The following is a 12,118-nucleotide window of genomic DNA, read 5'->3' on the forward strand; positions in this document are numbered from 1 at the left end:
ACTGCACTTGAGACGGGATAAGCCTGGACTTTTCCAGGTTCAAAAACCATCCTAGATTCGATAGGGCTATCATCACTCTGCTTAGTTGCTGGCTGCAATGTAGAGAGGAACTGCCCATCATTAGGAGGTCGTCCAGATAAGGCACAATCAATATGTCTTGTTCCCTTATATGGGCCATTACTTCCGCCATTAATTTTGTAAATACCCTTGGGGCAATGGCTAGACCAAACGGAAGAGCTCTGTATTGGTAAAGTTTTAGTTTCCCTTGTATCATCACTGCCACTCTGAGGTACTTTCGGAACTCCGTATGTATTGGCACATGATAGTATGCGTCTTTTAAGTCTATAACAGTCATGAAACAAGACGGGATAAGGGATCTGACACATGATTTTATTGTTTCCATTTTGAATTTTTCTATTACCAGGTATTTGTTTAGTTGTTTCAAGTTTATTATTACTCTGAAAGTTCCGTCCTGCTTTGTTCGAAGAAAGAGAGGAGAGTAAAACCCCCTCGTTTCTTCCTGTTGCGGAACTTCCTGTATGACTTTCTTTTCCAGAAGACTGAGAACTTCCCTCTGGATACTCAGCTGCTCGACCTCCGACTTTCTTTGTGGTGTAACCACAAACTGATTGTGTGGCATCGTGTGAAATATTAGTCTTAGGCCTGTCTTTATGATGTTTAAAGTCCAGGCACTTCCAGAAATTTTTTCCCAGGTTTGAAGAAAGTGAGTCAGTCTCCCTCCTACCTGGGGCGCACCCTCATTGTGGCTGTTTTTTGTTTTCCGGTTTGTTAAACATGAAACCTCCTTTTTTGAATTTTCTATCTTCCCACCCCTCCTTTTGGTTTCTTGGGGGTCGTCTTTGTATGAACCTCCTCCCTCGAAAGGGCCGCCTGTAGGACTGATTTGGGAATCCTGGAAAGGCTTTCTTTTTATCCACTGCTTTTTCAAGGACATCGTCTAGGGTGGGACCGAACAAATATTCACCTTCACACGGTATGGAACACAACTTGGCTTTAGTTTGCAGATCCCCCGGCCAGCACTTCAGCCATAATGCTCTCCTAGTCGCATTTGAGAAAGAAGCTGATCTTGCCGCCAGCCTGAGTCTATTGAGGCATCTGCTAAATACGCAGCGGCACCTCTCATCGCCGACACGGAGTCCAATATAGACTCTCGGGGTTTTATTTTTCAATTGAGTCTCTAAGTGATCCAGCCAGACCATCAGCGCTCTCGCTGTACAAGTAGCAGCAATACCGGGTTTTAGCCCCCCGCTGGCAGCCTCCCAAGACCCTTTTAAGAAGACATCGGCCCTCTTATCCATAGGATCCTTGAGGGTCCCCATGTCCTCAAAAGGCAGGGCAAATTTTTTAGAGGCTTTCGCAATAGCAACGTCTAATTTTGGCGCCTTCCCCCATGAGGCGCAGGCTGGGTCATCGAATGGATATTTTCTTTTGGGTGTTAACAGCCCTTTTTTGTCCGGTCTCTTCCACTCCTTTTTTATTAGGGCTTGTATTTTCTCGTTTAATGGGAACACTCTGTACTTTTTTTGTTCCAGGCCACTAAACATAAGATCTTGTACCGATTTTTTGGAACGAGTGTCTGCCAGACCCATCGTTGCCCTAACCATTTTTACCAGCGCATCCGTTTCATCTATTGGGAAACAGTTGCGACCGCTTTCTGAAGATGCGGAGGAGGATGCTGAGGCTGTAGAGCTATCTGAATCCTCGCTCGTGCTATCTCCCTCGTTGGAGCTGTAATCTGGAGTTTTTTCTTTACGTTTTCTTTTACGGTTTTTTACGCTTTTTAGTGCGTCTGCCACCTGGGTTTTAATTAAGTCTTTTAATTCGGATGTAAAACTCGGCGACTCCTCATTAATGGTGTTTTTAATACATGACGCACAGAGTTTTTTAACCCATCAATCCGGCAAATCTGCTGAACAAAGCGGGCATACTCTGTTTACTTTTTCCCTGGCATTTCTTTCCCTAGGAAAACAATAAACCCCTATTAGAATACACACTTTCACGGAGGTCACTTACCCTCCTAATATGAGGAAGATACCGGTTCTGGTCTTGAGGACGCCTCCTCCACTTGAACCACCGTCTCCCTCCTGGATCCACCAGAGCCTCTGCTGTGCTGGGATCCTGAGCTGCTGCGCTGCGTAGGTTTCCGCGAAGAATGGCGCTCCTTCGGGTTCTTTGTCACAGGGGCCTGTGAAATTTCTTCCACCGACTGCTCTATTCCACTCATGGTGGTAATCTCTGAGCAGCGGTATGCCCCTTCTCTTCCAGATTTATGCTGACAGAGCGGCGCCAGGCAACTTCCGGTTTACCCAGAGGTACCCTGTGCCGCCCCGGAAGTGACCCCCGCACCTGCGCAGTAAATCGCCGGACCTCGCGCGCGTGCTCACTACTTGCCGGCTCACAGGAGGGACGGAGCTTCCACAGCCGCCGCTGCTCCCTGCGTCCTGCCGCTTGTCGGTGACCGGCGTCACCACCCCCTGTGCGCCTCATGGACTGGCGGAGAAAAAACTCCAGGTAGCCGCCGCTACCCATTACCGGTCGTCTCCGTTGAAAAGGGGAGGCAGGCTCGGTCCTCTTCACTGCCTCCCCTCCGCGCATATCCACGAGGCCCGCCGACCCCGGAACGCGCCCTCAGGGAGGAATCCACCCCTGACCGTGGCAGGGCCCCCCGCTGCCTGAACTCGGCCCGATGGTCCCTGGACTCCTGGATGGTGAGCTGTGGGATTTCCGTCGGGGACAGGAAACCGAACTGAGGTGGAGGAGAGGTCCCGCCTTTTTAACCTGTGGGTTTCCTGTCCCTGAGGGCGGATCCCTCTCTCGTTAGTGCCGTCATGGGGTAAGAGAAATACCTTTTCCGACAAGCCTACAACCTACACTAACCATCGCTCTACCTTCACCTATTGTATCATCACCCATCCTTTGTAGACTGATCACTCACGGGCAGGGTCCTCTCTCCTCCAGTACCAGTCAATGACTTGAACTGTTTAAGATTATTGCACTTTTTTTTTTTATTATATATACCCTTTTTACATAAATGGCGCTATAACAATAAATAATACTACTGTGCGGCAGCCAAAGAAAGGGAGTCGAGTAGACCATACAGTAACTGAAGTTTAAAAAAAAAAAAAAAAAAAAAACTGGACAATTGTTATATTTCTACTCTGTGATGACACTTTAGTGATTTGTGTCAATAATTTGGGGAAATGTTTGTACTCCAAGTTGGGTCTCGTTCAGGTTTGTTGGATGTCCCAGATCAGCAGGCCTGCAAATGTCAACTTTGAACAAATTTAAAGTAATATTGATTTATTTTAAAAAATGTTAATGGTTCTTAATTATATAAAACAATTATTTTAAGCTTTGATATTTCCAACTTTTAAACACTAGGGGGAGCAGCTGTTGAAGTTTGCCATGAAAACCTACTATACTGCTAAGTAGTGATGAGCTAATTTTCAGTACCAAACTCTGAACACAGCTTTTTTACTGTACGTCTGGTTTCCACAATCTAATAAAGCTTATTGAAAGGCTGCAGCACCAAGCAATCAACAAGCTTTTAGACTGAGCACTTCCAGAACATCACAGCCATGACAAGTATTGGCATGGTCGTGATTGGCCAGCGCATCACGTGACCCGGCTGTATAAAGGCGGTATGTGTGTGCGGCCACCATTCTGGTCTCATTAGTGTTAGGGATAGGAGACAGCTGGAGTGAGGGACAGATTGTGACTGGGCACTCTGCAAAAAACCCGCTGGGTGTACTCTGCACCCCAACACCTATGGGAGTACTGTGTAAGCCACTGTGCGTATTCTTTAAAGCAACCGTCAGCAGGATTGTGTACAGTAACCTAGTGTCAGGTTGGCACCATTATACTTATTAAAATGATATCTTGGGTGATATCAGTCTTGTGGTTGTTGTGTAATGTAGAAGATCGGAGGAAACAGGAGTATAAAAAGCGAAACGTACGTTGGGGCGCTCTTGGATGCGAACTAGTGCCACTTCCCTTATCTATCCTTTGGTGAGTGTTGCTCCTGCTGCATATTTGCACATTTTTGACCACTTGGTCAGAACAGATATATATATATTTTTTGGGGAACATACTTTCCCCTTTACCTCTCACTATGCATTATGTACTATTGGGGCATAGGTGGCGCTATTGATCTGGCACAGCATCCGGTTTTAGTATCACTTTTTGGAATATATTTATATGACTTGATATGTTTTTGTAATAAAGCGTACTATTTTTTAACCCTGAATACTCCTGTTTCCTCCGATCTTCTATGTTTATATGGAGTGGGGTAACTTTGTTCCCTATGGCGTAACTGTACGCAATATCTAAAGGATTATGTGGTTGTCTGGTACCCCGTTTATACTTGTTGTGTAATGTGTATTTGTAGTTGTGCAGTACAAATTATGTACTATCATACATGCATTTATGCCTATGCCATCATGGGGTAAAAAAAAAAAAAAAAAAAATTTAAGAAATCAAAATGTTACCGGGGGAACCTTTGCACTAGCATCTATTGCACTTCGATAGATCTTAATGTACAAACGCCACCATGTACTAGAGAATAGCCTGCGCAGTAACATGTATGACCTCAAATATTGCGTATTGCGTAGAAGCCTTTTTTCATTGCCTGCTCTAACCTCCATTTAGCAGCCAGGCAATGTCCATTGTGAACAACCCCTTTAGAAATAGCTGGATGTGAAAAACAAGACAACTATGAATTACAAACATGTCCTACAGCATGTTTTAGTTCTGGAACATAAAAGAGAAAACTGTTGTCTTCAAACGGTTTATTGAAAGAGTGTACAATGCAATTAACGGTAAGACTTCTGGTAGCGAGCACGGGCTCCAGGTCCACCAAACTTCTTGGACTCGCAACGACGAGGATCTGCGACTAGAAGAGTCCTATCATACTGAATGAGAATATCCTTGATTTCCTTCTTGGAAGCTTCATCAACAACTAAAATGAGAAGTAGATAAATGTTTATACCAGATACGTAGAGTACACTTCTAACCAGAGTGTCAGCCATTACATTGCTTATCTTAATATTTTCTTTAATCAGGATTAAGTGTCTCTAAAGAACATCTGTAAAAACATTTAAGGGCAGAATAGAGCCCAGTCATATGTATTTTTTGCGATTGGATTCAGTTTCACTTTCATCTAAAGCTTTTAAATGTAGCAATTATATCAAAATAATGGCATGGGGCGTATTTAACTCATATCATGTCAAATGAAAACTTACACTTTTGGTAATAAGCCACAAGCGACTTGGAAATGGCTTGACGGATGGCTGTAGGTAAAAAAATATTTAAAATTATTTCAAATGCAAAGTAAAGAATTTACACTTCTGCTTGATACATCATGTGGAATGGAAACCACACTACATTACACTTGTTACATTATACAGCAAGATTATATATTAGCAGGTCTATTGCATCATGAAGCAACAATTGCACTACATAAGCCAACACGGTGCTTACCATAGACTTGTGCAACATGTCCACCACCCTTCACGCGGACTCTGATGTCGACACCAGCAAATCGCTCCTTGCCCAGGAGAAGAACAGGCTCCAGCAGCTATATGTGAGAAGTTACAATTACTATCGGTAACGGCACAGTGTAAAGCAGTAGTGGTGTGTTTGCGGCTGCATCACTTATACTGCGGGATTGTGGGTCACACATGAATGCAATTATGCCAGGATAATGTGGGGGACTGAAGAGCTGGACAGTGATGAGTACATTTTAAACTTGGGGGTAGCAAGGAATAAAGCACAGATGTAAGGGAGATTCTGAAACTTCTCACATTAAAGGGGTGGTCCACTACTAGGAAAATCCCTTCTTAAAGGGAACATGTCACCCCCAAAAGCAAAGGTGAGCTAAGCCCACCGGCATCAGGGCTTATCTACAGCATTCTGAATGCTGTAGATAAGCCCCCCGATGTATCCTGAAAGATGAGAAAGAGAGGTTAAATTATACTCACCTGGGAGGGCAGTCCGATCCGATGGGCCTCCCATCTTCTTAAGATGATGTCCTCTTCTTGTCTTCACACTGCGGCGCCGGCGTACTTTGTCTGCCCTGTTGAGGGCAGAGCAAGTACTGCAGTGCGCAGGCGCCGGGAAAGGTCAGAGAGGCCCAGTGCCTGCGCACTGCAGTACTTTGCTCTGTCCTCAACAGGGCAGACAAAGTACGCCGGCGCCGCAATGTGAAGACAAGAAGAGGACATCATCGTAAGAAGATGGGAGGCCCCGGACCGGGCTGCGAAGTCCATCGGACCGGACCACCCCTGGGTGAATATAATCTAACCTCTTTCTCATCTTTCAGGATACATCGGGGGCTTATCTACAGCATTACAGAATGCTGTAGATAAGCCCTGATGCCGGTGGGCTTAGCTCATCTTCGATTTTGGGGGTGGCAGGTTCCCGTTAACATCAGATCGGCACGCAAAAAATAATCCCTCACCCGACCCAAGATCACGAAAAGTGGAGATGCTACGGGTATCAGAAAATTGCGCAATTTTATTTTAGCAAAGTTTGGAATTTTTTTACTACTTGGATAAAAACAACAAAAAAAAACAACACATAGACATGTTTGGTGTCTATAAACTCGTAATGACCTTGAGAATCATAGTGGCAGGTCAGTTTTAACATTTAGTGAGCATAGCAAAAAGCCAAACAAAAAACAAATGTGGAATTACACTTTTTTTTGCAATTTCACCACACTTGGAATTTTTTCCTGTTTCCTAGTACACAACATGGTAAAACCAATGGAGTCGTTCAAAAGTACAACTCGTCCCGCACAAAATAAGCCCTCACATGGCCATATTGATGGACAAATAAAAAAGTTATGGCTTTGAGAAGGAGGGGAGCGAAAAAAAAAAAAAAAGCTCCAGTCAGTAAGGTTAACAGCACCCTTAGGGTATGTGCACACGTTGCGGATTCTCTGCGGATCCGCAGCGTTTTTTGCAGTGCAGAAACGCTGCAGATCCGCAGTTGATTTACAGTACTGTAATGTAAATCAATGAGAAAAAAAAAATGCTGTGCACACTTTGCGGAAACGCTGCAGTTTAAAAGTAGTAACATGTCACTTTTTTGTGAATCTGCAGCGTTTTTGTACCCATTCCATTATAAAAAAAACCGCAGGGGTAAAAACCACAGCAAATCCGCAAGAAAACCGCAGCAAAAACGCTGCGGAACCGCACAAAAAATGCGACAAATCTGCAGGTGCGTTTTCTGCCAGGACAGGCAGAATCCGCACCAGAAATTCCTAAGCCTAATCCGCAACGTGTGCACATAGCCTTAAAAGTGACAAACTTGAATTATTGTATTTGGCTGTCCTAATCAGTCCCATGATGCTTGGAAAGCAGTAAGCATGCTAAGGATCTGCGCCATTTAAAAGCGACTGTCAGCATAAAAACACGGCTCAAACCAGATACAGGTTCTCGGTGTTTCACAGTGCAGCCCATCTTATATACACCTTCCCACCTGCTTGGTTTCCATATATCCCTGCCCTTCTATGACTATGAAGACAACTGTCAAAAAAACAGGTGAAGGTGGAGATAGATGGAAAACAGGCAGGTGGAAGGTGTATATAAATGACTACACACCAAGGGTGCACCTAGCTCCAGGACATGGACTGAACAGTCAGTCTGTGCTGAAAGAGTAAGTAAGCGGTTAACAAGTGAGAAATCAGTCCAATGTTATAGTTATTTATATGAAGGGGGATGGGATTGAAGCCAGACACTTTTTTTTTTTTTTTTAAGTATTGGAAACCAAGATACATTGATGTAATGTCTGGTGTCTGAGGGTTTAAGGGCCACTGTCACCCCCTACAGCCTAAACTAAAAGAGCCACCTTGTGCAGCAGTAATGCTGCATTCTAACAAGGTGGCTCTTTTAGTTTTTGGCGCATTTATTCCCAAAATAAAGCGTTTTATAACTTCTCCAAAATACCTGTCTTTAGCCAGGTCCTCACCCCCCTGCTTGAAACGCCACACTGCCGCCACTCAAATCTTCAGGGGCACCGCCCCCTCAGCGCTGTTTTCGCATGAAATCCGGCGCATGAGCTGTGTACTACTGTGTGAGGCAGGCGCAGTGAGCTCTGGCCGTCTGACGTCACAGCCAGGCTTGCAGACTGCGCCTGTGCGGCCGCCCTGGCTATGAATCCCAGCCCCGCACTGTGCATAATGCATAACACTGCGGGGCTGGGATTCCCAAGGTGGGTGGCCGCACTGGCGCAGTCTGCAAGCCTGGCTGTGACGTCACACGGCCAGAGCTCACTGCGCCTGCACCACACAGTACTACACAGCGCAGGCGCCGGATTTCACGCGAAAACAGCGTGGAAGGGGCAGCACCCGGCGCCCCTGAAGATTTGAGTGTGGCGTTTCAAGCAGGGGGGTGAGGACCTGCCTCCCTGGCTAAAGACAGGTATTTTGGAGAAGTTATAAAACGCTTTATTTTGGGAATAAATGCACCAAAAACTAAAAGAGCCACCTTGTTAGAATGCAGCATTACTGCTGCACAAGGTGGCTCTTTTAGTTTATAACGGCTGGAGGGGGTGACAGTGGGCCTTTAAGCAGAGACAGAAAAACTCATAACTTAAGTAATATTTTGGATACCCCAGTCGTTCATTTTCACAAAGCATTAATAACTGTCAAACATGGGGTTGGTAGTACCTTGTACTGCAGAGTTGCAGGTTCAATTGTCTCCAGGGGTCTTCCATTGACCTTAATGAGGCCATTCCCTCTCTTGCAGTGGGCAACGGCAGTTGCAGTTTTCTGAAAGGAAGATTATGGTATTAGGATGATATTCACACTGGGAGTAACCGAGCCATGATCAGTCAGGTGGACGTACTACGGTTTATGGATGACATCCACACGTCGCTCCAAGCCTACAATGTACTAGCACACGTGACTACTAAGAGTAGGTTCGCCTCTGCCAGGTGGCTATGGCTAAAAGGCTTATCTAAATGCCTGACGTGTTACCGGTATGCATCACCTTAATTTGTGCTGCTGCCACCTTTCCTAGGCTTTTCATGCTCATAATAATGCAGTGTGATTTCTGAACACAACAAAGATCTACTGTGTGACATAAAGGTATCACAGCATTGAATCATCCAAAAACCATCAGGTCCAGGGATAGGTAGCAAAGGAATAGCGCAACATCGAAAAATGGGATGGGATATTTAGGCAACTTCAAGATAGTCTTTACACCCAGGAAAGCTTCAGACATGAGAAGGATTTATGTTCAGCAGACTACTTTCTACATACTAGGGTACGTTCCCACGACCAGGAACTGCTGCGCATTTATGCAGCGTCAAAGCCGCAGCATCCAGCTGTTACAGCCTAGTTGATGGTATTTCCAGAAATCCCATGTCCACCATGTTGCCTGCGGCTCACCTGCTCAGTGACCACATGCGGATTTACCTGCGTTCAATAGACGGCAGCGCTTTGGACACAGCAAATGTATGCTGCATCCAAAGCTGTGCTAGGTCCGGATCGTGGGCACCCGGCCTAGGAATTTTTCCATAGGAACGGATATCATTCGACAGCCACATATCACAGAAAATTTCTGTCCCAGAGCAACTGGAACAGAGGTTAAAATCCAACATCATTCCATAAGTGATGTGGCCTACAGACAAATCTCATGGCCATGAGCAGCTTTATCCACAAAAGATGATGTATGGGACTCTCGGCTATGGTCTCGTGGTATCTTTGGGCAAATCACAACGCTGCACCTCAACATAGTCAGATGGCACCATAAATGGATGGAAAATGTGGTGCTTTCATAATAATGCCCCAACTTTATCTACATACAGACTGCTCCTACCCTAGGCTACCAGACAGCAGTGGTTTGACATTGTCCATACCCAAGTACAGGTACAAACAAGCAAATTTAATGCCAAAAATGGATCATGAATATGGGGTCCATCTGCGCTACATCATGTGGCACTTTTAAAATGGCAGAAAAAGTGCAGCATGGAGAATGTTACAGGAGTTGTGATAAAAAAGGGCACCTGTATGACAGGCAAGTTCATCCAAACCTGGGTTCTTCATTTACATGTTCCCCAGCCGGTAAAGTGATGGCCGCAGAGTGCACAAAATCATGAGTCTGCTAGAAGTTTGCTCATTGGAGGTAGTTTAGTAGCTTTTTTAAACAGGCAGACCTTCATTTTGTGCACATCAGTAACAAATCAGTCTGCGCGCATAGACTGCCATTGTTTTCAGCTGCCAAGAACAATGATGTGTACACAAGTGGAAAGGAGTTGTGGAGGCTCTGGACAACAGCAGCTATTATGGAGATCAGATGTGCCCCCTATGCCAACGGGTGGTCACATGTCCTTACATATGTGATGTCTCATTGTGGACAGGAGCCTCTCACTTCACTTCTATAGAGAAGCTGAAGTGTACGTCACATACATGGGGTAGGTGATCACTGGCTCACACTGGCACCGCACGGTCAGCCAGCAGACGGGAGGCACATGTGATGGCAGACTGGCTCTACAGCGGCCGGGGAGTAACCGTGACCGCTGGATGGGAGGCCGGGGCACAACTCACAGGAAGGATGGAGGGGCTCCTGCAAGGCCCAGCTCTGCTCAGAATGCCTGGGGGTCCTAGGGCCCCTCACTCCGGCAGGCCTCTGGGTCAGGGGGCGCTCACATGGTGTGGAATGGCTATTCCTATGTCATGCTGTGCAGGACCGTGGGGTCCGGGACCACGGCACATCACGGGTGGCACACGTGTGTGGGGGAGAGCGGGCGTTACTGAGCGCCGTACACGAGGCTCCACAAACACTAACCTTACGTCCGAAAACCTGCACGGACTGCAGAGGCCCCTTAGCCGGCATGTTCCTGTGGAGAGAGGGAGGACAGGCGGTTACCGGGCGGCCGGCACTACGTTATCCCGGAGCCGAGGCCTAGGAGCGCTGGAAACTCACCTTTCCGTCATGAGTAGCTGCGAGAAAAGGAAGTACGGGATCTCCGCACCCACTCAACAGGGGCGAGCGTGCCCTGCGTGCCGTATACGTCATTACGCTCCAGCGACTTCCTGGTTACCTCACGTCGCCATTTTACTTGTGGGATAGGATTAGCGCTCCCTCGGGTCATTCTGGACCTTTACATCCGAGTAATAAGCCCGTAGTCACACCGCGCGGTTATATATCACAGTGTAACCACGTTCTAGAAAACCTGGTGACTATGAGCATTCATTACCGCACTGCTCTCCATTAACCATTTCTGTATGAATAGATGACGCTCGACCGCTTGACTTTATCCACAAAAAGACTACCAAAATTGTACTGACGTTGTAAGATCACCCCGATACAATTTCCTCCATTATAAGGGATTGTAATTAGGGCAGTAGTTGGCATTCATGCTGCCCTGGGAACTACACCCCCTACTGATCAGTCAGACTTAAAGGGACTCTGTCACCTGAATTTGGCGGGACTGGTTTTGGGTCATATGGGCGGAGTTTTCGGGTGTTTGATTCACCCTTTCCTTACCCGCTGGCTGCATGCTGGCCGCAATATTGGATTGAAGTTCATTCTCTGTCCTCCATAGTACACGCCTGCGCAAAGCAATCTTGACAGGTTCCCTTTAAGGCATGTGCTCACAGAACCTCTGTCACTACAGTTCTACATGACCAGAACTGCCATCGGTGCAGTAATACGTCACCAGAACCACCGACCATGCACCGCCCACGGTCAGTAAACGCTGCAGGTTGGTCACTGCATACCTCTGCTGCATCTAACCCGCAGCATCCAGATGTTACAGCATAGTGGATGGGATTTCAAGAAATTCCATGTCCACTATGCATACACTGACACCCGCGACCTACCTGCAGAGACGGACATGTGGCGCGTCTTCCCAGACCGCAGCATGTCAATTTATCGAGTCTCCGCAAGATAGATCTCACTCGTACAATATATTGGACACGGTGATTCCGCACAGTTTTTAATGAATACATGTGGATTCACCTGCGTACAATAGCCAGCAGCGCTTTGGACGCAGCGAACATACCACCAGAACTACAGTAAATACAGTAATACATCACCAGAACTGCCATCAGTGCAGAAATACATCACCAGAACCCCCATCAGTACTGTAA

General features: G+C 46.4%; 1 protein-coding gene across 1 annotated transcript; it reads right to left on the reverse strand.

Annotated features, from left to right (window-relative positions):
• Positions 1-4,793: 4,793 nt before the first annotated feature.
• RPS16 (ribosomal protein S16) lies at positions 4,794-11,017 on the reverse strand. The gene is made up of 6 exons (XM_069764434.1): positions 10,950-11,017; positions 10,812-10,863; positions 8,690-8,791; positions 5,500-5,596; positions 5,262-5,309; positions 4,794-4,978 (listed from the first exon to the last, which is right to left on the reverse strand). The coding sequence occupies exons 1-6, from the start codon at positions 10,958-10,960 to the stop codon at positions 4,833-4,835; spliced, it is 456 nt and encodes a 151-aa protein (XP_069620535.1). The 5' UTR covers positions 10,961-11,017; the 3' UTR covers positions 4,794-4,832.
• Positions 11,018-12,118: the final 1,101 nt, after the last annotated feature.

The sequence above is a fragment of the Ranitomeya imitator genome, chromosome 4 (genome assembly GCF_032444005.1).
Source record: "Ranitomeya imitator isolate aRanImi1 chromosome 4, aRanImi1.pri, whole genome shotgun sequence".
Taxonomy (NCBI): Eukaryota; Metazoa; Chordata; class Amphibia; order Anura; family Dendrobatidae; genus Ranitomeya; species Ranitomeya imitator.